This window comes from Ranitomeya variabilis, chromosome 6 (assembly GCF_051348905.1).
Source record: "Ranitomeya variabilis isolate aRanVar5 chromosome 6, aRanVar5.hap1, whole genome shotgun sequence".
Lineage (NCBI taxonomy): Eukaryota > Metazoa > Chordata > Amphibia > Anura > Dendrobatidae > Ranitomeya > Ranitomeya variabilis.
The window spans coordinates 23,072,619-23,100,079 of NC_135237.1; the positions used below are offsets into that span (position 1 = coordinate 23,072,619).

General features: G+C 41.7%; 1 protein-coding gene across 2 annotated transcripts; it reads left to right on the forward strand.

The window, feature by feature from the left end:
- Window positions 1-192: 192 nt before the first annotated feature.
- Window positions 193-27,136, forward strand: LOC143781439 (anterior gradient protein 2-A-like). 2 transcript variants are annotated; one of them, XM_077268045.1, is made up of 8 exons: window positions 193-325; window positions 10,283-10,408; window positions 12,528-12,591; window positions 12,886-12,938; window positions 13,398-13,471; window positions 22,068-22,131; window positions 25,208-25,291; window positions 26,878-27,136. In XM_077268045.1, exons 1-8 carry the CDS (start codon window positions 199-201, stop codon window positions 26,925-26,927), a joined length of 642 nt encoding a protein of 213 aa, XP_077124160.1. In that variant the 5' UTR covers window positions 193-198; the 3' UTR covers window positions 26,928-27,136. The 2 variants fall into 2 exon arrangements, with proteins under 2 accessions (XP_077124160.1, XP_077124161.1); XM_077268046.1 differs by lacking the exon at window positions 193-325 and adding an exon at window positions 8,096-8,235.
- The last annotated feature ends 325 nt before the right edge of the window (window positions 27,137-27,461 follow it).

The window sequence follows — 27,461 nt, forward strand, 5'->3', positions numbered from 1 at the left end:
CTTTCCATCATGAAGTGATTGATACTTCTGTACATGTACCGGCCCTTTTAAAACTGTTCTGAATGTTCACACGACATGACATAACTTGTGCACTTTGTACAATCCAGGGCTCGGTGACTTGTCAATTATTAACCTTGTGACAGGAACTACATTTCTGTACCCGGTAACTGCAGATAGGAGTCAATGGTGACACACGCCATGCATCGGCATGCCCGAAGCTGCCAAACTCAAGTACCAGGATTAGATCTAGTCATGGGGTTACAGCGGGCGGTGGAGAGCAGATTCGGATCTCTGCACAGGTCTTTCCCACAGTCGCCAGAAAGGAGTAAGCAAACAATATGGGCAAACTGGGCAGCTGCTCATGGGCACTGCATGTAAGGGGTCCACAAGAACAGCACTCTGTCTTGTAGTGGCCGCACCTGGTATTACAGCTCAAAGCTGCTCAGCGCTATTCAAGTGAATGGGACTGAGCTATAATACCAAGCACAACTACTCCCAAAAGTATAGCCTTGTGCCAAGAAAATATTTAAGAGGGTCCTGTGCTCACTGGTGCGTTGAAGCCGTTTCAATGAGCAGATTATAAGATATGCCGTGAGTTGGAAGCCGTCTAATCTGATATTGGGGTGGGCACTATTAAGGCATATAAACTGGAATGATCTCTCGAAGATGACTCCTTTAATTTTTAAAAAAAAGTTTAAAACTCTTTGAGAATGAGTTCACGGATGGATTCTCAGTTAACTCATTCTGCAGCCAGTACTGTGCTGGAAAACATAGAGCTTGTAAAAGCCAAACCGGGCAAAAGTCATAATGAAACCCAATCTGGCTAAATAAATCCATGTGAAAACTGTTCACAAACCAGAATAACATCCTGGAAGCTTCTCCAATAAAGTGTCATTATGCAGCCACATATTCAATATTTACCAGTGACTGGTGCCAGAATTTCTGAAACACTCAAATGTAATGATATTTTAAGAGGCAAGAATTATGTTCATGATTCCGGTATATCGGCAAGTATAGATCTAATATTAACTGGAGATTAGATACAAGTGCTTCTCACAAAATTAGAATATCATCAAAAAGTGAATTTATTTCAGTTCTTCAATACAAAAAGTGAATCGCCTATATTATATAGAGTCATTACACACAGAGTGATCTATTTCACGTGTTTATTTCTGTTAATGTTGATGATTATAGCTTACAGCCAATGAAAACCCAAAAGTCATTATCTCCGTAAATTAGAATACTTTATAACACCAGCTTGAAAAATGATTTTAAAATCCGCAATGTTGGCCTACTGAAATGTCTGTTCAGTAAATGCACTCAATACTTGGTCGCGGCTCATTTTGCATCAAATACTGCATCAATGCAGCGTGGCATGGAGGCGATCAGCCTGTGGCACTGCTGAGGGGTTATGGAAGCCCAGGTTGCTTTGATAGCAGCCTTCAGCTCGTCTGCATTGTTGGGTCTGGTGTCTCATCTTCCTCTTGACAATACTCCATAGATTCTCTATGGGGTTAAGGTCAGGTGAGTTTGTTGCCAATCAAGCCCAGTGATACTGTTGTTTTTACACCAGGTATTGGTACTTTTGGCAGTGTGGACAGGGGCCAAGTCCTACTGGAGAATGACATTTCCATCTCCAAAAACCTTGTCAGCAGAGGGAAGCATGAAGAGCTCTAAAATGTCCTGGTAGACGGCTGCGCTGACTTTGGTCTTGATAAAACACAGTGGACCTCCACCAGCAGATGACATGGCTCCTCAAACCATCATTGATTGTGGAGACTTCACACTAGACCTCCAGCAGCTTGGATTGTGGCCTCTCCACTCTTCCTCCAGACTCCGGGACCTTCATTTCCAAATGAAATGCAACATTTACTTTCATCTGAACACAACACCTTGGACCACTGACAACAGTCCGGTTCTTTTCCTCCTTGGCCCAGGTAAGACGCTTCTGGTGTTCTCTATTGGTCATGAGTGGCTGACACAAGGAATGTGACACTTGTAGTCCATGTCCTGGATACGTCTGTGTGTGGTGAAGCAATGACTCCAGCAGCAGTCCACTCCTTGTGGAATCTCCCCACATTACTGAATGGCCTTTTCTTAACAATCCTTTCCAGGCTGCAGTTATCCCGGTTGCTTGTGCACCTTTTTCTACCACACTTTTTCCTTCCACTCAACTTCCCATTAATATTCTTGGATACAGCACTGTGTGAACAGCCGGCTTCTTTCGCAATTACCTTTTGAGGCTTCCCCTCCTTGTGCAGTGTGTCAGTGACTGCCTTCTAGACATCTGTCAGGTCAGTAGTCTTCTCCATGATTGTGGAGCTACTGAAACAGACTAAGGGACCTTTATAAGCGCTTAGGAAGCCTTTACAGGTGTTTTTGTTAATTATTCTAATTTACTGAGATGACTTTTGGGTTTTTATTGGCTGTAAGCCATAATCATCAACATTAACAGAAATAAACATTTGAAATAGATCTGTTTGTAATGACTCTATATAATATGAGTTTCACTTTTTATATTGAAGAACTGAAATAAATGAATGTTGATATTCTAATTTTGTGAGACACACCTGTACATAGAATTAGCTTGAAAAACCACAATGAAGAAATGATAAACCCAGTATAAAATGAGGTAAATAAGATAAATTGCACAGAGGTACCGCTATGGGTGCATCACACACCTCTGCACCCACGACGGGACCACTTATCATTTGCAAGTGTGTGTGATGTACAGTGAAAATAAGTATTTGATACACTGCCGATTTTGCATGTTTTCCCACCTAAAAAGAATGGAGAGATCTGTATTTTTTTATCGTAAGTACACTTCAACTATGAAAGAATCTAAAACTAAAACCTGGAAAATCACATTATATGATTCTTAAATAAATACTTATTTCATCCACTAAAATGCAATTTAATCACCTACCAACCAGCAAGAGTTCTGGCTCTCACAGACCTGTTAGTTTTTCTTTAAGAAGCCTCCTACTGTGCACTCATTGCCTGTATTAATTGCACCTGTTTGAACTCATTACCTGTATAAAAGACACCTGTCCACACACTCAATCTTTCACACTCCAACTTCTCCACCATGGCCAAGACAAATGAGCTGTCTAAGGACACCAGGGACAAAATTGTAGACCTGCACAAGGTTATGATGGGCTACAGGACAATAGGCAAGCAGCTTGGTGAGAAGACAACAACTGTTGGCACAATTTTTAGAGAATGGAAGAAACACAAAATGACTGTCAATCTTCGGCTCCATGTAAGATCTCGTCTTGTGGAGTAAGGATGATTCTGAGAAAGGTCAGGAATCTGCCCAGAACTACATGGGAGGACCTGGTCCATGACTTGAAGAGAGCTGGCACTACAGTCTTAAACGCCGTCATGAATTAAAATCCTGTAGAGCACACAAGGTCCTCCTGCTCGTGCTAGAGCATGTCCAGGCCAATTTGAAGTTCACTAATAATCGTCTGGATGATCCAGAGGAGGCATGGGAGAAGGTCATGTGGTCAGATGAAACCAAAATAGAACTTTTTGGTATCATCTCCACTCGCAGTATTTGGAGGAAGAAGAAGGATGAGTACAACCCCAAGAACACCATCCTAACTGTGAAGTATGGTGGAGGAAACATCATATTTTGAGGGTGTTTTTCTGCAAAGGGGACAGGACCACTGTACTGTATTGAAGGGAGGATGGACAGGTCATGTGTCATGACGATTTTGGCCAATAACCTCCTTCCCTCAGTAAGAACATTGAAGATGGGTCGTGACTGGGTCTTCCAGCGTTACAATGACCCAAAGCACACAGCCAGGGCAACTAAGGAGTGGCTCCGTAAGAAGCATTTCAAGGTCCAGGAGTGGCCTAGCCAGTCTCCAGACCTGAACCCAATAGAAAATATTCTTAAGGAGCTGAAATTCAATGTTGCCCAGCCACAGCCTTGAAACCTGAAAGATCTGGAGAAGATCTGTATGGAGGAGAGGGCCAATATCTCTGCTGCAGTGTGTGCAAACTTGGTCAAGAACTACAGGAAACATCTGACCTCTGTAACTGCAAACAAAGGTTTCTGCACCAAATATTACGTTCTGTTTTTCTTTTGTATCAAATACTTATTTTTTGCAATAAAATAATCATGTAATAATCTTGCAATGTGATTTTCTGAAATTTTTTTAGATTCTGTCTCTCACAGGTGAAGTGTACCTACGATAAAAATTACAGATCTCTTCATTCTTTGTAGGTGGGACTTGCAAAATCGGTGGATATCAAATACTTATTTTCCCCACTGTATATGAGTGTATATTATGTGTATGCATGAGTATATTGCTTTTTTGTAAAGTGGCTTGCAAAATTATTCAGTCACTGGCTTTTTGCCTATCTTGTTACATTACAAATTGTGTTTAAATATTTTTATAATCTGATTTATGTGATGCATCAGCACTAAATAGTCTAAGTTGGTGAAGTGAAATGAGAAAAATATAGGCATAAATTAAATTTATGGAATCTAATAACTAAAAATTTGCATGTGAAAATGTATTCACCCTTTTTGTTATGAAGCCCCCAAAAATTTCTGGTGCAAGCAATTCCCATGCTTAATGACAGGACATCCCCCTGTGACTAGGTGTCACATGTCTGTCAGTATATACACTTTACCTTTTCTGAAAGGCCACAGAGGTTGCAACACCATTAACAAGAGGCACCACTAACCAAACACCATGAAGACCAAGGAGATCTCCAAACAACACCATGAAGACCAAGGAGATCTCCAAACAACACCATGAAGACCAAGGAGATCTCCAAACAACACCATGAAGACCAAGGAGATCTCCAAACAACACCATGAAGACCAGGAAGATCTCCAAACATCATGAAGACCAAGGAGATCTCCAAACAACACCATGAAGCCAAGGAGATCTCCAAACAACACCGTGAAGACTAAGGAGATCTCCAAACAACACCATGAAGACCAGGAAAATCTCCAGACAACACCATGAAGACCAAAGAGATCTCCAAACACCATGAAGACCAAGGAGATCTCCAAACAACACAGTGAAGACCAAGGAGATCTCCAAACAACACCATGAAGACCAAGAAAATCTCCAAACACCATGAAGACCAAGGAGATCTCCAAACAACACCATGAAGACCAAGGAGATCTCCAAACAACACCATGAAGACCAGGAAGATCTCCAAACATCATGAAGACCAAGGAGATCTCCAAACAACACCATGAAGCCAAGGAGATCTCCAAACAACACCGTGAAGACTAAGGAGATCTCCAAACAACACCATGAAGACCAGGAAAATCTCCAGACAACACCATGAAGACCAAGGAGATCTCCAAACACCATGAAGACCAAGGAGATCTCCAAACAACACAGTGAAGACCAAGGAGATCTCCAAACAACACAGTGAAGACCAGGGAAATCTCCAGACAACACCATGAAGACCAGAGAGATCTCCAAACACCATGAAGACCAAGGAGATCTCCAAACAAGTCATGGACAAAATTGGTGAGAAGTACAAGTCAAGGTTGTGTTCTAAAATATATCCCTTCTAAAATATATCCCAATCTCTGATGATCCCCAGATCACCATTAAATCCACTATCAAATGGAAAGAACATGGTACCTCAACATCCTGACAAGAGAGGGCGCCCACCAAAACTATCAGCCTGGGCAAGGCGGGCATTAATCAGAGAGGCAGCACAGAGATCAAAGGGAACCCTGAAGGAGCTGCAGAGTACCCAAGCAGAGATTGGAGTATCTGTCCATTCGACCACAATAAGCCATACACTCCACAGAGGTGACCTTTATGGAAGAGTGGGCAGAAAAAATCATTTACTTACAAAAATTGTAAGACTCATTCTGAGTTTGCCAAAAGACGAGTGGAAGACTCCACAAATGTATGGAGGAAGGTGCTGTGGTCAGATGAGTCCAAAAGTGAACTTTTTGACCACCAAGGTAAATGTTATATCTGTCTTCAAACAACACGGCTCATCACCTCAAGAACACCATCCCCACAGTGAAACACAGTGGTGGCTGCATCATGCTGTAGGGATGTTTTTCAGCAACAATGATAGAGATAATGGTCTGAGTACAGGGGAAGATGGATGGAGCGATATACAGGGATGTTTTTGAGCAAAACCTGTTTCAGTCTATCAGTGATTTGAGAATGAGATGGAGATTCACCTTCCAACAAGACCATGATACTGCTAAAGCAACACTCGAGTGGTTTAAGGAGAAACGTAAATGTTTTGGAGTGTCCTAGTCATAGCCCAGAGCTTAATCCACTGGAGAATCTGTGGTCAGACGTGAAGATCGCTGTTCACCAGAGGAAATCATCTAACCTGAAGGAGCTGGAGCAGTTTTGCCTTGAGGAATGGGCAAAAATGCCAGTGGCCAGAAGTGGAAAACTCATAGAGACTTATCCAAAGCGACTGCAGATGTAATTGCTGCAAAGGGAGGCTCTAGAAAGTACTAACTTTAGGGGGTGAATAGTTATACACACTGAAGTTTTCAATTACATTGTCCTATTTTTGTTTGCTTCACAATAAATAACAGAAAAACAAATGTTCACAGTTGTAGGTATATTCGTCACATGAACATATGCACACCCTCAACCCCCCCCCAGAAAAGGTAGCTAAACATGAAAAATATCAAGGGGGTGAGTACTTTTGCAAGCCACAGTATGTAGCTATATGTATGTCATGTATATGGCGTGTGTATGCAGATAAGTGAATATGATTATGTATGTACATAGGTATATGTTGTGTGTATGTCGTGCATTTGGTGCATATGAGGAATGTCTGTGTCATATGTATGTAGACAATTGTGCAATATATGTGTATTTTATGTATATGTGTGCATAGAAGTATATGTTATGTGTATGTAGGTATGTGCATGTGTTTGTATGTAGGTATGTGTATATGTGTGCTTGTATGCACAGAAGTATATGTTGTGTATGTGTGTATGTGTGCTTGTATGCACAGAAGTATATGTTGTGTGTGTATGTGTGCTTGTATGCACAGAAGTATATGTTGTGTATATGAGTGTGTTTGTCTGAAGATAAGTGTATAATATGTATGTGTATATGAGTGTGTTGTGTATGTGTGTAGATAATGTATGATTATATGTGTATCTGTGCATATAAGTATATGTTGTGTATATGTATGTGCTGTGTGTATGTGTTTGTGTTTATTGCCTACCAGCTCAGAGACAACTGAAATTAGACATAGAGGCTGCAAATGGGAAAACTGGTGATAAATGCAAGATACAAGTCATATAGCAGCCAGAAGTAGTGTTCTTCCTCATGTGCACACATCGGTTTATTCTGGAACGTCACCTGAGACTACAGGTATGCGGTAAAGTAATGTAATATTACAGGGTTGAGTCATCGGGCAGATTGCAGCAGCAGGTGCCAACCAGACCTACTAGCGGCCACTAGAGGAGAAATGGAGTATTGCAGGGTGTCTCTACTAGTAGGGGGTCTCTAGAATGTAAATGTTAATATAAGCATAAATTAATTATTTAATTACTGTCCATATGCCCTAATAGGTCACACACAGTAATCCTCTTTTGGAATCCCATTTCCATGCACCCTACTAGGGAATTCCATGTTATTAGAGGAGGGGGGGTCTTATTATTATTATTTATTATAGTGCCATTTATTCCATAGTGCTTACGTCCACGTTGCTCCTCTTTTAGAGAGAGAGATCACCTCTCGTTCTGGAGGACCTGTCCTGTCCTACGTTGGGGTTTGTGCACGCTGACATTTCTGCAGAAACTCCAAGTTTTCGAGGAGGATTTGTAGAATTTCTGCGTGCACATACCGTAACACAGTTATAACCTAGACATGATGGGGCACTGTGTAATACTTCATCTCCCCTGCGGAGGCGCTGCAGGATAATGGAACGCTTACTGGTTAGGCTGCAGCTGATCTCTGGGGGTCTTTGCCATCATTCCTGGGTGCGGAGCCCTCTGACAATGGGCAGTATACGGCCTCTACGCTCACAGTCGTGTATCCAATCGCACAAGGACAAATCAGCCTTAGGGCAAATCTCTCCCTGCAGAGATTCCTGGGCTTCGAGGGAGTGTCCATCCCCTGTAATGATGAGATTAGTGTACACGGCGTTCATATGGAGATCAGGGGCGTGGACAGGTGAGCCCAGGTGAGTATATATAGGCAGGTGAGCTCCGCCAGGTATCGGACGCTGGATCCCATCCCTGGCACCGGAGAGAAGGTGAGTCGCTGCCATTCCATTGTCTCATTCTTCGGGGACTTAGTATTAAGTTACCGCAATTAATGCAGAAACTGCTGGAAGTAACAGACGTTTACTGTCCCGGAACGAGATCTGATACAAAGAGGCAATTCTACTTCTCTCCTGGATACATTAGTTCCAGGTTGCCATGGAGACTGGCATTTAATTAGCAGCATATTAAATTTACTCAGCAGGTGCGCTCACGGATCAGGATGTCCGGAATTCACATTCAAGGAGGGAAATTGTGCATGGCAGAAAGTCCTGGCTTCTGACATTTTTGGGGGTTAAAAATAATTTTTAGTCCTATCAGTTTCTAAGAAAGCTGGGTGACAACCGATACTGTCATCATCAGGGTTGTCAGCTGATGGTATCGTTCCATTTCGCTGGATAACTGGGCAGACTTATCATTTTGGGGTCTTGTAAAGGTTTGTATCGATGCAATGGTCCCTATGACTGACCAATTTGCCATTCAGGGATGTAAAAAAGCTGAGTAGCCATCTCTATTGGCGTTGTAATAGTTGTCACCAAATTTTAGGAATATCCATCGTATAATGATATGCTGTCACTTTATTATATAGCTAGACAGATTTCCCATTCAGTTGTATGGAAAAGTTGGGTGACAATCTTTATGATCAAGATAATGATGGTCACTCAGCTTTTCTGGGCTCCTGACTGTCCATTGTACAATGAAAACTATCATATCATTGCATAACTAAACAAGCCTAGTATTAAACATCTAGGAAAGCTGGGTGACAATCCCTATGGGAGCTGTTTTAGTCATCACCCAGCTTTCCCATATCATTTGTCATCCAGCTTTCATGACTGTCCATTATAATGTACACACTCTGTTATCACTGCTTAACTATGATTTGCCATTTAAGGGTCCAAAAAGGTGAGTATTAATTTCTATTGGAGTTGTACTAGTTGACACACAGCTTTTCTAGACTTCTGACAGACCATTATAAACTGATATGCATTCGTTTACTGTATACCAGACAGGTTTGCCATTCAGAGGTCTAGAAAAGTTGGCTGACATTGCTTATGTTAGATGTGATGGTTGTCACCCAGCTTTCCTATGCTCCTGACTGTCTATTATACAGAGATCCGTTCTTGGTTCACTCTATAACTGAAACAATTTTTCATTCAAAGCTTTTGAACAGCTGGGTGATGATCCTTACGTGAGATGTAATGGTTGTCACCCAGCTTTCCTAGGTTCCAGACTTCCCATTACACAGTGATACATTCTCATATTACTGTATAATTCAAGAGATTTGCTATTCATAAGTCTAAAAAGGTGAGCAGAAGTCTTTATGGGCATTGTATTAGTTGTCACTCAGCTTTCCTAGGCTCCCCCACCGACCGTATCTCTATGGGTGTTGAATTAGTTGTCACCCAGCTTTCCTAGGCTCCCCACTATCTGTTATAAAGTTATATACCTTCATTTTAGTGTATAACTTTTCATATTTACCATTCGGAGGTCTGGGAAAGTTGGGTGACCATCCTTATGTGAGTTGTAATGGTTGTCACCCAGCTTTCCTACAATTCTAATTGTACAATGTTACATTCTGATTTTACTGTATAACTAGACGTTTAGGAGTTTGGTCACAATCTCTTGGACAGATATAATGGTGGTCACCCAGCTTTCCTAGCTTCCTGTACAATATCTAGTTCATATGAGAGAGCTGGATGACTGTCCTCTGTGACTGGTAATGAAATACAGATCATTACTGGGGGCTTTCTTTGGTATTTAGTTACATTGTATCACCTTAGTTTCTGATTTGGGTTCTATGGTAGAAACATTGTGTAATGGGTAAAGAGTGGCTGCTCTGGGGCGGAGCATCACAGCTCTGTTCCTCATGGGCGGAGTTGAGAGGACTATTTCCTCCGAACTGCCTCTTTCATTCTTGTAACTTTAGCTCTGCCCCTGAGGAACAGTAGGAGACTATTCCCATGCCGTATAGGCACAGTTATAACCCTACAAGCCCACTAGACCCCGCCAGGCTGACTGTGTGTGTGCTCTTCTTTTCAGCAATCATCATGAAGACCGGAATGAAGTCCGTGGTTCTTGTCATTGTCGCTACCTCACTCTCTCTGGCCAAGGATGTGCCCCTCAAAACGAAGCCCGAAAAGACCAAACCTCAGACTCTCTCCAGAGGTAAAATACATGACTAATACAATGCCTCAATGCAAAGCTGACAGATTGTCTCATGTCCTCGCAGATGAAGCAGAGCTGAAGTTGTAATTCAGTGCGCACAGTGTCCGGAGCAGAGGGCCATGTTTGATGCCTTCCCTGGCGGCGCACAGAGGGGTTTGTAACAGACGCCCCTGGACAATACTGTCTGTGCACATAACATCTGACAAACTCATCTTCACTGCATTTAAAGGAGCAGTCCAACCACCCAATATGCCTATAGGCTATGCTCAGTGCAGGGCTACAGGGGGACGAGCACTGGGAAATGCAGCCCATGCCCCCTTCCCGCGCTCCTCCTCAAAACCTGCACCCGGAATGACAGAACTGGGATTTATCTAACAATCTCAGCTCTGCTGCATCTCCCAGATTCAGCGTAGATACATTTACAATTCACATATTACGCTCCTGACCATCTCAGCTCTGCTACATTTACCAAGTTTAAAGGAGAACTAAAACTAAATCTTCACCTTTTAGGCAGGACCCCAGGTGCGGCAATGTTGTGTCCTCCTCCCCAGAACCTGCACTAGACATAACAGTGAAAGCATTCTGCGCACAATATTTCATGCTGTTGTTTTAATACTGCTGCACCTGAACATCCACTGTATGCTCCAGACAAATTCAGCTCTGCTACATCTATAAGCCTCCTGTGATTTAAAGTGTGTGACTCACAAGTTATTCTACCAAGGATAATCCATAATCCAGGGCAGGGATGCAGACTGTGGCATAACTAGAGTCCCACCGGCCCCGGAGCAAAATGGGGACCTGTGCCCCCACCTCCATGTTGGTCAGATGTAAGGGTCTAGATCCTATAAAGACATGTGTGTTCACCCTCCATGTAATAGTGTCCCCTTCTTGTAATAATGTCATCCTTTCTAACCTCTTTCGGTAATAATATCCCCCTTCCTGACCCCGTCCTGTAATAATATCTCTTATCCTAGGCCCCTTCCTAGTATAATGTCCCCATCCTAGGCCCCTTCCTAATATAATGTCCCCATCCTGGGCACCTTCCTGTAAAATATCACCAGGCTTGGGGCCCCTTCCTGTAACAATGTCTCTGATCCTGATATAATGTCCCCAATCAGGGCCCCTTACAGTAATAATGCCCCCCCTATCCTTGGGAACTTCCTGATCCTGGACCCCTTCCTAATATAATATCACCTGTCCTGGGCCTCTTCCTGTAATAATGTCCCCCATCCTGGTATAATGTCCCCCATTGTGGATTCCTTCCTAGTATAGTGACCCCCGTCGTATTGCAATGTCCCCGATCCTGGGCCCCTTCCTGGTTTAATGTCCCCCATTCTGGGCCCCTTCCTGGTATAATGCCCCCCATTCTGGGCCCCTTCCTGGTATAATGTCCCCCATCCTGGACCCCTTCCTTGTATAATGTCCCCCATCCTGGGACCCTTCCTGGTATAATGCCCCCCATTCTGGGACCCTTCCTTGTATAATGTCCCCCATCCTGGGCCCCTTCCTTGTATAATGTCCCCCATCCTGGGACCCTTCCTGGTATAATGTCCCCCATCCTGGGCCCCTTCCTTGTATAATGTTCCCGATCCTGGGCCCCTTCCTGGTGTAATGTCCCCCATCCTTGGCCCCTTCCTGGTATAATGTCCCCCATCCTGGGCCCCTTCCTTGTATAATGTCCCCCATCCTGGGCCCCTTCCTGGTATAATGTCCCCCATCCTGGGCCCCTTCCTTGTATAATGTTCCCCATCCTGGGCCCCTTCCTGGTGTAATGTCCCCCATCCTGGGCCCCTTCCTGGTATAATGTCCCCATCCTGGGCCCCTTCTTGAAATAACAAACCCAGTGTAATTCAGGTGTTAGGCTGGTGGCATCACTATAACCACTGACAATCACAGATCATGGTTCACTGCTGGATAAATGGGACTGAGCTGCAATACCGGATACAGCCTACAGGGAAGGGTGGAGCCGTTTCTGAAAAAATAAAACTTTTTCTAATCTCATTAACCCTTCCAATACTGAATTCTGTAGAAGCGTTCCTCTAATTGACGTCAGTGTTCGCGGTGCATGATGCAGGTGCTAAGTACACAATGGCAGATAACGTTCTTCCTCTCCCTGCAGGGTGGGGCGACAACCTTGACTGGGTGCAGACGTATGAGGAAGCGCTGTTCAAAGCCAAGCACGGGTGAGTGTCCGGCAGCGGCGGGAGAGGACTGCACAGGTCTGGGATCTAGAGCGCCACCTAGCGCCACATTGTCATAGTGCTTATACCAGGAGCCCAGGCGGGATCACATAGGGCTCCGAATACGAGAAGACGCAGGCATCCGCCTTATCCTATATGGCACCTGATCTACCAGAAAACCATACTGCTCACAGTTTTTTTCTAATCGTAAAACTATAACTATTAATTAAAAAAAAATATTCAATAATTTGCATTTCTCTTACTGAAAATTAACTTAATATCTCCCTCTTATCACAGAAACAAACCTTTGATGGTCATTAACCACCGGGAAGATTGCCCACACTCTCAAGGTAAGACGGATGCGTTACAGCACCATGCAAAAGTTTTAGGCAGGGGGTGAAATGAAATCTACAAAGGAAGAAAAAGTCAGTAGAAGTGTTAATAGCTTATTTTTTTTACTTTTATCAGTTTACAAAGTGAATGAACAAAAGGGAAATCAATTGAATTAATAATTATATGTGATATACAAGTAAAAAAAAAAATTTGGAATGATAAATCTCCCGCGTACGGGGTTAATATGGGGTTCAATGGGAATTCAGTATACAGCCGGCTCCTGAGCTCCCCCTGGTGGTGACTGCACACAGACAGACATTATGTTCCTCTGTACGACTTTGCAGGAGACACTTTAGCTGTACAAGTTACTGGTGACTGTGCTGTGGGAATATATAGAAGAAACCAGTAATTATGTGAATAAGATGTTCATATATGATATCAATTAATACATTGGGAAATCTGATTACTTCTTACAGCCCTGAAGAAAGTATTTTCCGATCACAAGGGAATTCAGAAAATTGCAGAAAGCTTCGTGCTCCTCAATGTTATTGTAAGTAAGAAAAAAACAGCCTAATATATATATATTCTATACACACACATATAGATATATACTGTATACCCCCAACCTACTGTCTCCTTCCCCTTAATCCTGTAGAATGTAAGCCCGCAAGGGCAGGGTCCTCGCCCCTCTGTATCAGTCTGTCATTGTTAGGGTCCCTTTCCACTTGCGAGATAAAAAACGGTCCGTAATCTGGACCGAAAAAACGGATGGAACGTATGCGATTTTCATGCGAGTGTCATGCGAGTACAATGCGATTTTTAATCGCATCATCCGTTTTTTATAATCGCATCATCCGTATGACATCCGTATTACTGTCCGATTTGTACGCACCGGTGTCCTTTGAAAAGCCGGCAATTCAGCGCCGTGTACAGTAAAATCACACTGACAGGTTAGAATAGACTAGATATATACACATAGAATAGGTATATATACATATATATATGTCAGTGAGACAGCTATATATGTATATTTATATTTAATGCAGCGCAAGATAGCAGAAAAGCCGGTAATTCAATTGCCGGCTTTTCATTTCTCCTTCCCAAACCCGACAGGATATGAGACATGGTTTACATACAGTAAACCATCTCATATCCCCATTTTTTTTGCATATTCCACACTACTAATGTTAGTAGTGTGTATGTGCAAAATTTCAGCGCTGTAGCTATTAAATTTAAGGGTTAACTCGCGGAAAAAATTGGCGTGGGCTCCCGCGCAATTTTCTCCGCCAGAGCGGTAAAGCCAGTGACTGAGGGCAGATATTAATAGCCAGGAGAGGGTCCATGGTTATTGGCCCCCCCGTGGCTAAAAACATCTGCCCCCAGCCACCCCAGAAAAGGCACATCTGGAAGATGCGCCTATTCTGGCACTTGGCCACTCTCTTCCCACTCCCTGTAGCGGTGGGATATGGGGTAATGAAGGGTTAATGCCACCTTGCTATTGGAAGGTGACATTAAGCCAGATTAATAATGGAGAGGCGTCAATTATGACACCTATCCATTATTAATCCAATTGTAGGAAAGGGTTAAAAAACACACACACACATGATTACAAAGTAGTTTAATGAAATAAAGACAGCGGTTGTTGTAATAATTTATTGCTCTCTCAATCCATCAGGAACACCCTCGCTTGGCAACATAATAAACGCACAAGATACATACCCTCAGATGTCCGATCATGTCCCACGATGTAATCCATCTGAAGGGGTTAACTAATATTACAGGCAGGAGCCCTGCAAATGCAGCTGTGCTCCGTGCTTGTAATTCCCCTGCGAATGAATGAAATGTAGGTCATTGACCTACATTTCCCTCAGTCGCGGTGATGCGCCCCCTGGTGGATGTCCTCATATGACCTGGAGCGTGGGAAAAAGTTCCCAGGCTGCAGTTTATGAGAACATCCACCAGAGGGCGCATCACCGCGACTCAATGTAAGTACAGATCCTGCTTTCCTTTCAGCACCCGGGGATTACAGGCACCAGCGAGTGGTTTATCGCAGCTCTGCCTGTAATATTAGTTAACCCCTTCAGATGGATTACCTCGTGGGACATGATCGGACATCAGAAGGTATGTATCTTGTGCGGTTATTATTTTGCCAAGCGAGGGTTTCCTGATGGATTGAGAGAACAATAAATTATTACAACAACCGTTGTGTTTATTTCATTAAACTACTTTTAAATCATGTGTGTGTGTTTTTTAACCCTTTCCTACAATTGGATTAATAATGGATAGATGTCATAATTGACGCCTCTCCATTATTAATCTGGCTTAATGTCACCTTACAATACCAAGGTGGCATTAACCCTTCATTACCCCATATCCCACCGCTACAGGGAGTGGGAAGAGAGTGGCCAAGTGCCAGAATAGGCGCATCTTCCAGATGTGCCTTTTCTGGGGTGGCTGGGGGCAGATGTTTTTAGCCACGGGGGGGCCAATAACCATGGACCCTCTCCTGGCTATTAATATCTGCCCTCAGTCACTGGCTTTACCACTCTGGCGGAGAAAATTGCGCGGGAGCCCACGCCAATTTTTTCCGCCATTTAACCCTTTATTTCAGCAGCTACAGCGCTGAAATTTTGCACATACACGCTACTAACATTAGTAGTGTGGAATATGCAAAAAAAAGGGGGATATGAGATGGTTTACTGTATGTAAACCATGTCTCATATCCTGTCGGGTTTGTGCAGGAGAAATGAGAAGCCGGCAATTGAATTAGCGGCTTTAATGCTATCTAGTGCTGCATTAAATATAAATATACATATATAGGTGTCTCACTGACATATATATATGTATATAGACACATTCTATGTGTATATATCTAGTCTATTCTAACCTGTCAGTGTGATTTTACTGTACACCGCGCTGAATTACCGGCTTTTCAAAGGACACCGGTGCGTAAAAATCGGACAGAACTCGCATGGTGCGAGTGCTGTGCGATTTTTTTCTCGCACCCATTGACTTGCATTGGCGAGTCTCGTCCGAGAATCGCAGCAATACGCAGCATGCTGCGATTTTTTTCTCAGCCGATCCAGATTTTTCTCAGTCCGATTTCGGCTGAGAAAAAAATCGCAAATGAAAAGCCACCTATTAAATAACATTGGTCAGAGTGCAATCCGATTTTTAATCGGATTGCACGCATCCGTTTTCCTCGCAAGTGGAAAGGGACCCTAAGTTTGTTTTCTGTAAGTGATATCTGTAACTTTTATGTAACCCCTTCTCATGTTAGGTTAGGCTATGGGTTGAACTAGATGGACTTAAAGTCTTCCTTCAACCTTAATAACTATGTAACTATGTAACTATAATGCTCATGTACAGCACCATGGAATCAATGGTGCTTTATAAATAAATAATAATAATAATAATATATATACTGTACACACACATGCAATATAATTAGACCAGGCATGGCTAAAGTGTGTCTTGTCTAGAATTCCAGAAAAGTTTCAGAAGTTTTAATTATTGGGGGTCTGAGGCTAATTAAAATGAATCCTCAGACAAGTGCGGCTCCTCCCTGAGACTGAAGACAATCTCAGAGTTTCTGTTGAGCCCCATATTCGGTCTTGGCAGAATTCAGCCCCTTTGATTTAACAACTGTAGGGGTCTCGGCCCCCTGACACCAACCAATCAAAAGTTCAAACTTTTTTGGCAAAAGTTTTGTAAATGTTCAGTTACACATTAAACTCCATTCACCTGTGTGTTTTTGGATTTAATTCATAGAAGAAACCGTGAGAGAGTGGCAGGTCCATCATACGTTGGATATACGCTGTGCTGGATGGTCTCCACAGTGGGATCCAATGGATTCCACAGATGGATATAGTAATGCAAGAATGTGACACAGGCTTCTGATGTATCCAACTACACAGATGTGAACAATACAAATAGTATAAGGATATAATAATAGTGGTGGGAGTAACAGTAATAATAGTAGCAGTGGAGCTAGAAGTAATAGTAGTGGTAGTAGTAGTAATAGTAGTGGTAGTAGTAGTAATAGTAGTGGTAGTAGTAGTAATAGTAGTGGTTGTAGTAGTAATAGTAGTGGTTGTAGTAGTAATAGTAGTGGTAGTAGTAGTAATAGTAGTGGTAGTAATAGTAATAGTAGTGGTTGTAGTAGTAATAGTAGTGGTTGTAGTAGTAATAGTAGTGGTTGTAGTAGTAATAGTAGTGGTTGTAGTAGTAATAGTAGTGGTTGTAGTAGTAATAGTAGTGGTAGTAGTAGTGGTTGTAGTAGTAATAGTAGTGGTTGTAGTAGTAATAGTAGTGGTAGTAGTAGTGGTTGTAGTAGTAATAGTAGTGGTTGTAGTAGTAATAGTAGTGGTTGTAGTAGTAATAGTAGTGGTTGTAGTAGTAATAGTAGTGGTAGTAATAGTAATAGTAGTGGTTGTAGTAGTAATAGTAGTGGTTGTAGTAGTAATAGTAGTGGTTGTAGTAGTAATAGTAGTGGTTGTAGTAGTAATAGTAGTGGTTGTAGTAGTAATAGTAGTGGTAGTAATAGTAATAGTAGTGGTTGTAGTAGTAATAGTAGTGGTTGTAGTAGTAATAGTAGTGGTTGTAGTAGTAATAGTAGTGGTAGTAGTAGTAATAGTAGTGGTAGTAGTAGTAATAGTAGTGGTTGTAGTAGTAATAGTAGTGGTTGTAGTAGTAATAGTAGTGGTAGTAGTAGTAGTAATAGTAGTGGTAGTAGTAGTAATAGTAGTGGTTGTAGTAGTAATAGTAGTGGTAGTAATAGTAATAGTAGTGGTTGTAGTAGTAATAGTAGTGGTAGTAGTAGTAATAGTAGTGGTTGTAGTAGTAATAGTAGTGGTTGTAGTAGTAATAGTAGTGGTTGTAGTAGTAATAGTAGTGGTTGTAGTAGTAATAGTAGTGGTAGTAATAGTAATAGTAGTGGTTGTAGTAGTAATAGTAGTGGTTGTAGTAGTAATAGTAGTGGTTGTAGTAGTAATAGTAGTGGTAGTAGTAGTAATAGTAGTGGTAGTAGTAGTAATAGTAGTGGTTGTAGTAGTAATAGTAGTGGTTGTAGTAGTAATAGTAGTGGTAGTAGTAGTAGTAATAGTAGTGGTAGTAGTAGTAATAGTAGTGGTTGTAGTAGTAATAGTAGTGGTAGTAATAGTAATAGTAGTGGTAGTAGTAGTAATAGTAGTGGTTGTAGTAGTAATAGTAGTGGTTGTAGTAGTAATAGTAGTGGTTGTAGTAGTAATAGTAGTGGTAGTAGTAGTAATAGTAGTGGTAGTAGTAGTAATAGTAGTGGTTGTAGTAGTAATAGTAGTGGTAGTAGTAGTAATAGTAGTGGTAGTAGTAGTAATAGTAGTGGTTGTAGTAGTAATAGTAGTGGTTGTAGTAGTAATAGTAGTGGTAGTAGTAGTAGTAATAGTAGTGGTAGTAGTAGTAATAGTAGTGGTTGTAGTAGTAATAGTAGTGGTAGTAATAGTAATAGTAGTGGTAGTACTTGTAGAAGTAGTAATAATGATAATGTTAGTAGTAATAGGAGTAGTAGTTGTGGTAATGATAGAAGTTGTAGTGCTGTTCTTGCAAAAAGCAGCAATAAGAAGAGTAATAATCATAGTTGTAATAGCAGCAGTATTAATAATACATTTAAGAAAAATCCTTTCTAATAAAGAAAATTAATGTATAATTTCCATAAATCTTAAATATATCAAAGCATAAAAGTAACAAAAGCTACAAAACACCTTGTTCAGGTGATACTTTAACTGTAATTGGAAATCTAAATGACGGTTTTATCAGAGAATTACACCAATGCTACAGTACATGAGAGAATATACAAGTTAATCTACTTCTAAAGGTGCCATTGACATGAAATACTCACCAGATGTCAGTAACAATCCATCCAATCCACGCAGGAAGGAAATCACCATAGATGTCTAGAAATTATGTGTAATAATGAGAACTGACACAGGGAAAAGAACAATGCAACAAGTAATGGAAAGTCCTGACACCGGCTGAGATCTATCAGTAATTAGAAAGCAATCCTGACACTTAGTGACAAATAATATAATCTGGTGCAACTGATGTCTATAAAAAAGTGTCTCATTACCAAGGTGCCACACTAGAAACATCTCATGATGGGAAAATCCTGTGAGCTGTTTCAAGACCTTTGCAATCTTATTGTTGCAAAAACATAGTGATGGCATTGGTTACAGAAGAATTTCAATTCTACTGAAGGTCCCAGTGAGCTTTGTTGTGGTCATAATTTGAAAGTGGAAAGAAAATAATTTCACCATAAAACAGGCCCTGACCAGGTGCTACCTCTTAAATTTCACTCAGAGGAGTGAAATTATCAGAAGAGTTTTCCAAGAGCCGACGACAATCTGAGGAGAGCAACAGAAAGACCTGGAATCAGTAGATACAATTGCTTCAAAGAAAACTATAAGCCATGAACTCAACCTCCATGGCCTGTATGCGCGCTCACCACGCAACCTCCATGGCCTGTGTGCACGCTCACCACGCAACCTCCATGGCCTGTGTGCACGCTCACCACGCAACCTCCATGGCCTGTGTGCACGCTCACCATGCAACCTCCGTGGTCTGTATGCACGCTCACCACGCAACCTCCATGGCCTGTGTGCACGCTCACCACGCAACCTCCATGGCCTGTGTGCACGCTCACCACGCAACCTCCATGGCCTGTGTGCACACTCACCACGCAACCTCCATGGCCTGTATGCACGCTCACCACGTAACCTCCATGGCCTGTGTGCACGCTCACCACGCAACCTCCATGGCCTGTATGCACGCTCACCACGTAACCTCCATGGCCTGTATGCATGCTCACCACGCAACCTCCATGGCCTGTATGCACGCTCACTACGCAACTTCCATGGCCTGTATGCACGCTCACCATGTAACCTCCATGGCCTGTATGCACGCTCACCACGTAACCTCCATGGCCTGTGTGCACGCTCACCACGCAACCTCCATGGCCTGTATGCACGCTCACCACGTAACCTCCATGGCCTGTATGCATGCTCACCACGCAACCTCCATGGCCTGTATGCACGCTCACTACGCAACTTCCATGGCCTGTATGCACGCTCACCATGTAACCTCCATGGCCTGTAAGCATGCTCACCACTCAACCTCCATGGCCTGTATGCACGCTCACCACGTAACCCCCATGGCCTGTATGCAGGCTCACAACACAACCTCCATGGCCTGTATGCACGCTCACCACACAACCTCCATGGCTTGTATGCACACTCACCACGCAACCTCCATGGAGGACAGTCTATTGCTGAATAAAAAGCATGTTCAAGTGCATTTAAAGTTTGCTCAACAACATTTAGACAAGCCTGTGAAATACTGGGAGAATACAGTCCTTTCAGATGAGACCAAAATTGAACTCTTTGGATGCCATAATACACACCATGTTTGGAGGCCAAAAGGCACTGAAAACACCATACCAACAGTGAAGTGTGGAGGCGAGAACATCGTGGTGTTGGGCTGTTTTTTAGTATACAAGCATTGGCAAACTGATTGAAGGAAGGATGAATGGACAAATGTATTGAAACATTCTTTATAAAAATCTGCTGCCATCTATCAGGATGATGAAGATGAAACGAGGGAGGACATTTCAGAAAGACAATGATCACAAGCACACAGCCAAGGAAACTCACAATTGGTTTCAGAGAAAAAATAAATCTTTTAGAATGGCCGAGCCGATCTCCGGACCTGAATCAAAGAGAAAATGTACGGAAGGAACTAAAGCTCAGAGTTCACAGAAGGAGCCACGGAAACTTCATGGTGTGAAGAGAGTTTGTATGGAAGAATGGACCAAAATCCCACCTGAGCAATGCCTGCGACTAGTTTCTCCATACATTAGGTGTCCTGAAGCTTCATCACCAACAAAGGCTTTTATACAAAGTATTAAATAAATTTATGTAACGTATTCAATACTTTTCCCTGTGTCATTTCTCATTATTCCACATAATTTATTGACATCTATGGTGATTTATTTGCCTGTGTGGATTAGATGGGTTGTTACCGACATCTGGGGAGAATTTCATGTCAATAGCACCTTTTAGAAATATATTTACTTAGAAAATTGGAGACGTGTTCAATACTTATTTCACCAGCTGCATATATAAAACGTTCTTATATGGAGACTGTTAATATATAAAATTATAGTTTTATCAGTGTAGGTTAAAGAATAAGGGAAGATGGAACATGAGAAAAAGAAAATGTTAGATATATTTTTTATTTGTAATTACTATAAAAAAAATAGACACATTAATAAACAAAATGTAAGAATCAAATCTATTTCATTTTAATAAATAAATAAATAAATTTACGATGATGTAATAAAGAAAAATAAAATATTGACTTTAGAACCTACTCCCTGCCTGATATCCCAGACTTGGATCGTTGGAGACGGCTCAGAGCTCGGCGGGCGCTGGTCTGCAGTATCCGGACCCTTTTGTAGGGCCGTCCTGTCCTGACACTATGCACCTTGTAGTCCCCGGGTCACATAATGGCCGACAGATAAGGATCGCGCTCTCTCCTGCCTATTATAGGAGCAGGTGGACTGTGAGGACGGGACGAGGCCTCACTTGTGCCCCTGAGACCGAGACGCCATGAAAGCTTCTTGTCCTTTGATCTTGGAAGGAAAGAATTTTTCCCACAAGACCATCAAATTTTGAAAACTCTCAAGCTTGACTTAATGCTTAGAGGGCGTGTATACTTTCCCAACATCCTGTTAAATTACTGCAATAACTAAACGGACACAATCTTAATGATAGCCTTGATTAAAAAAAACAAAACAAAAGAACAATTCTACTGTTTTATGTTTGCAGCTCCTGCACAGACTTATGTGTATCCGTGGTTACAGACTACAAACAAATCCTGTAGTCACAAGTTACATCTCTACATCTGTTTCCGATACAGATGGTAGAAGAGGCTCAGAGGGGATAAAAGAGGGAAAAGACAGCGGAGATACATGGGTCTGCACAGGTGCTGCATACACAAAACAGGAGGAGATTCTCAGCCAAGGCTTTTGACATTATTTTTTATTTAAGAGAAAATATTCAACCCCTATAATAACAATTAGTGTTAGTAAATGTATTTATATTTCTGTCTTTTAGCATGATCCCACAGATAAAAACCTTGTTCTCGATGGACAGTATGTGCCGAAGATTGTATTTGTAGGTAAGTAGATTGTAAAGGAAACCAGAGGAACCCCGTTATATCACAGGGCAGGTTTACTAGAGCAATATTACACTACATTACTGATCCTGAGTTACCTCCTGTATTATACCCCAGAGCTGCACTCACTATTCTGCTGGTGCAGTCACTGTGTACATACATTACATTACTGATCCTGAGTTACCTCCTGTATTATACCCCAGAGCTGCACTCACTATTCTGCTGGTGCAGTCACTGTGTACATACATTACATTACTGATCCTGAGTTACATCCTGTATTATACTCCAGAGCTGCACTCACTATTCTGCTGGTGCAGTCACTGTGTACATACATTACATTACTGATCCTGAGTTACCTCCTGTATTATACTCCAGAGCTGCACTCACTATTCTGCTGGTGCAGTCACTGTGTACATACATTACATTACTGATCCTGAGTTACCTCCTGTATTATACTCCAGAGCTGCACTCACTATTCTGCTGGTGCAGTCACTGTGTACATACATTACATTACTGATCCTGAGTTACATCCTGTATTATACCCCAGAGCTGCACTCGCTATTCTGCTGGTGCAGTCACTGTGTACATACATTACATTACTGATCCTGAGTTACATCCTGTATTATACCCCAGAGCTGCACTCCCTATTCTGCTGGTGCAGTCACTGTGTACATACATTACATTACTGATCCTGAGTTACCTCCTGTATTATACCGCAGAGCTGCGCTCACTATTCTGCTGGTGCAGTCACTGTGTACATACATTACATTACTGATCCTGAGTTACATCCTGTATTATACCCCAGAGCTGCACTCACTATTCTGCTGGTGCAGTCACTGTGTACATACATTACATTACTGATCCTGAGTTACATCCTGTATTATACTCCAGAGCTGCACTCACTATTCTGCTGGTGCAGTCACTGTGAGCATACATTACATTACTGATCCTGAGTTACCTCCTGTATTATACTCCAGAGCTGCACTCACTATTCTGCTGGTGCAGTCACTGTGTACATACATTACATTACTGATCCTGAGTTACATCCTGTATTATACCCCAGAGCTGCACTCGCTATTCTGCTGGTGCAGTCACTGTGTACATACATTACATTACTGATCCTGAGTTACATCCTGTATTATACCCCAGAGCTGCACTCCCTATTCTGCTGGTGCAGTCACTGTGTACATACATTACATTACTGATCCTGAGTTACATCCTGTATTATACTCCAGAGCTACACTCACTATTCTATTGGTGCAGTCGCTATGTACATACATTACATTACTGATTCTGAGTTACATCCTGTATTATACCCCAGAGCTGCACTCACTATTCTACTGGTGCAGTCATTGTGTATATACATTACATTACTGATCCTGAGTTACATCCTGTATTATACCACAGAGCTGCACTCACTATTCTGCTGGTGCAGTCACTGTGTACATACATTACTGATCCTGAGTTACATCCTGTATTATACTCCAGAGCTGCACTCACTATTCTGCTGGTGCAGTCACTGTGTACATACATTACATTACTGATCCTGAGTTACATCCTGTATTATACTCCAGAGCTGCACTCACTATTCTGCTGGTGCAGTCACTGTGTACATACATTACATTACTGATCCTGAGTTACCTCCTGTATTATACCCCAGAGCTGCACTCACTATTCTACTGGTGCAGTCACTGTGTACATACATTACATTACTGATCCTGAGTTACCTCCTGTATTATACTCCAGAGCTGCACTCACTATTCTGCTGGTGCAGTCACTGTGTACATACATTACATTACTGATCCTGAGTTACATCCTGTATTATACTCCAGAGCTGCACTCACTATTCTGCTGGTGCAATCACTGTGTACATACATTACATTACTGATCCTGAGTTACCTCCTGTATTATACTCCAGAGCTGCACTCACTATTCTGCTGGTGCAGTCACTGTGTACATACATTACATTACTGATCCTGAGTTACATCCTGTATTATACTCCAGAGCTGCACTCACTATTCTGCTGGTGCAGTCACTGTGTACATACATTACATTACTGATCCTGAGTTACATCCTGTATTATACTCCAGAGCTGCACTCACTATTCTGCTGGTGCAGTCACTGTGTACATACATTACATTACTGATCCTGAGTTACATCCTGTATTATACTCCAGAGCTGCACTCACTATTCTGCTGGTGCAGTCACTGTGTACATACATTACATTACTGATCCTGAGTTACCTCCTGTATTATACCCCAGAGCTGCACTCACTATTCTACTGGTGCAGTCACTGTGTACATACATTACATTACTGATCCTGAGTTACCTCCTGTATTATACTCCAGAGCTGCACTCACTATTCTGCTGGTGCAGTCACTGTGTACATACATTACATTACTGATCCTGAGTTACCTCCTGTATTATACTCCAGAGCTGCACTAACTATTCTGCTGGTGCAGTCACTGTGTACATACATTACATTACTGATCCTGAGTTACATCCTGTATTATACTCCAGAGCTGCACTCACTATTCTGCTGGTGCAATCACTGTGTACATACATTACATTACTGATCCTGAGTTACCTCCTGTATTATACTCCAGAGCTGCACTCACTATTCTGCTGGTGCAGTCACTGTGTACATACATTACATTACTGATCCTGAGTTACATCCTGTATTATACTCCAGAGCTGCACTCACTATTCTGCTGGTGCACTCACTGTGTACATACATTACATTACTGATCCTGAGTTACATCCTGTATTATACCCCAGAGCTGCACTTCCCTCTGGTGATGTGATTACTTGCCCTCTATACACCTGTTCTGTGTAGTCAGATACCGGCCATCTTGTGTCACTGCTCTGTCTCTGATTACACAGGATGCAGAGTCAGGCTATAATCAGGACTTGGACACAGGAACTATAGCCACAATTTGGTTGCAGGAGTGTATATTCCCTCAATAGAAGTTAATCTAAAAAATAAATGTTGCACTTTAGGTTTGATCAAACTTTCTGATTTACCAGATGCCAGATTTAAAAAACAACAAAACTTTGTATTTTTGTGTCTTTTCAACAGATCCTTCCCTTGTAGTCAGAGCTGATATTCCTGGGAAGTACTCCAACCATCGTTACACATACGAGCCAGATGACATTGATCTCCGTAAGTAGCAGTTCCATTATTGGCCACATGAGGGCGAGTTCCTAATACTCAGAGGCACCGCCTCTTATTTCTGCTTAAGAGAATAAGAGAAAAAACAAACAAAACATATCCACCACTAGGGGGAGCTCTATGCATACGTCTCAATACAGCCCTCAATCCCAGCTGTTTAAATGTCTGCAGTGAGCTCCCTCTAGTGATGGCTGTATAAATCTGTATGTAGTGAGCTCCCTCTAGTGGTGGCTGTATAAATCTGTATGTAGTGAGCTCCCTCTAGTGGTGGCTGTATAAATCTGTATGTAGTGAGCTCCCTCTAGTGGTGGCTGTATAAATCTGTATGTAGTGAGCTCCCTCTAGTGGTGACTGTATAAATCTGTATGTAGTGAGCTCCCTCTAGTGGTGGCTGTATAAATCTGTATGTAGTGAGCTCCCTCTAGTGGTGGCTGTATAAATATGTGTGCAGTGAGCTCCCTCTAGTGGTGACTGTATAAATCTGTATGTAGTGAGCTCCCTCTAGTGGTGGCTGTATAAATATGTGTGCAGTGAGCTCCCTCTAGTGGTGGCTGCAGGGAACCAGAATATTATTATGTATCTCTAGGGGCCTTTACATCTAAGAGCAGCACAGGATTGCACCTCAGATAACTGCATTGACCCATTCACTCACCAATACTAGCAGGAATATTAAATGTTGGATCTTTAATCTATACCTCCCTATAAATCATTAAATTAATAAACACTATGAATAGGGCAGGAATATTACAGCTAACCCAAAATCTCCCTTTATAAATATGTGCGGTGCACTAATAAGTTTACAAACTTTTTTTGTTGCTATTAGACCAAGGAGCACAGAAGTTTTTGTAACTTTCAAACTTTCTCCACACGGAATAAGAACTTTCTCCGTTGTGTTCGCTATTGCTCTGGATTTGATTCTCGCTCCATCAATCATTTCAATATTGAGCATTTTCTAAATTTCTGAAGAAAAAAAAAACCTACAAAAGATTTAAAATCTAGAAAACACATTATCACCACCTAGAGGACAAAAGTGGGAATTACAGGCAACTGCTTTTGACTGAAAAATGTTAATATTTTACAATTCTATTATTATTTACTATGAGATATTTTCTATCCTATGGACTGTTAAATATTTGGAAATCTGTCCACTAGCAACAGTAAAATGAAATATCTCCCCCAATATTTGTTCTCCGGGTCCTGAGTCTGCCTAACCGTCATTTTCTCCTGCTGGAAAGATTTGGTCATTATTCATTTGCAGCCTTACCCGGTAGTGGTTTTAGATGCCCACAGTGAAGTCTCTGCATGGAAACCATTCACTAATAGCAAGCAGAGTTCTTAAAAAGTTGTCAGAACTAAAAGTCAAAGTTTATTCGAAAGTTCCAAAACTTTTTTTTTTTTATATACCACCTTTAAGTTGATGAATTTAGAGGATCCATAGACTCAGTTTCTGGGTTTCTACAGATCTTAAGCCAGGGACCACCTGATGGTCAGGTCTCCCCCAGTTTAACACTTGTCTCATGATACAAGAGAGATTATTCTTTATGGTTATTTTATTGTTTGTTTTTTTTTGCTTCCAGTGTACGAAAACATGAAGAAGGCGCAAATTCTCCTGAAGACCGAGCTGTAGAGACCCTCTACCTGTATATACGTAGATTAGATATTCAATGTATGGATGTGACGGATGATACAATATATATTTAACTGATACTCACAAGTAGCGGTGTTGGAACACTTAGTTTAAAAAAAAAAAAAATTATTATTTTTTTTTTTAAATGTGAAGTTTGTCTTGACTGTTTTGTAAAAAAAAAAATAAAATCAACCTGGGGTTATTTATGATGGCGCTTTGTGGATTCTTAAGGAAGAAACCTGCGGTTACTCATCACCTGCTCCTATGGAATGTAGAGGTTTGTGAGGTGAGGGGTCAGAAAACAGGTCCTATAAAAAGTATTCACGCCCCTTTGGAATTGTTTTTTTTTAAACTTGATTTACACTAAATGTAATATGAATTTATAAAAAAATACTTAGTGATGGGTGTGAATAGTTTTTCAATGTACAGGTGTATCTCACAAAATTAGAATATCATCAAAAAGTGAATTTATTTCAGTTCTTTAACCCCTTCACCCCCAAGGGTGGTTTGCACATTATGGACCGGGCCAATTTT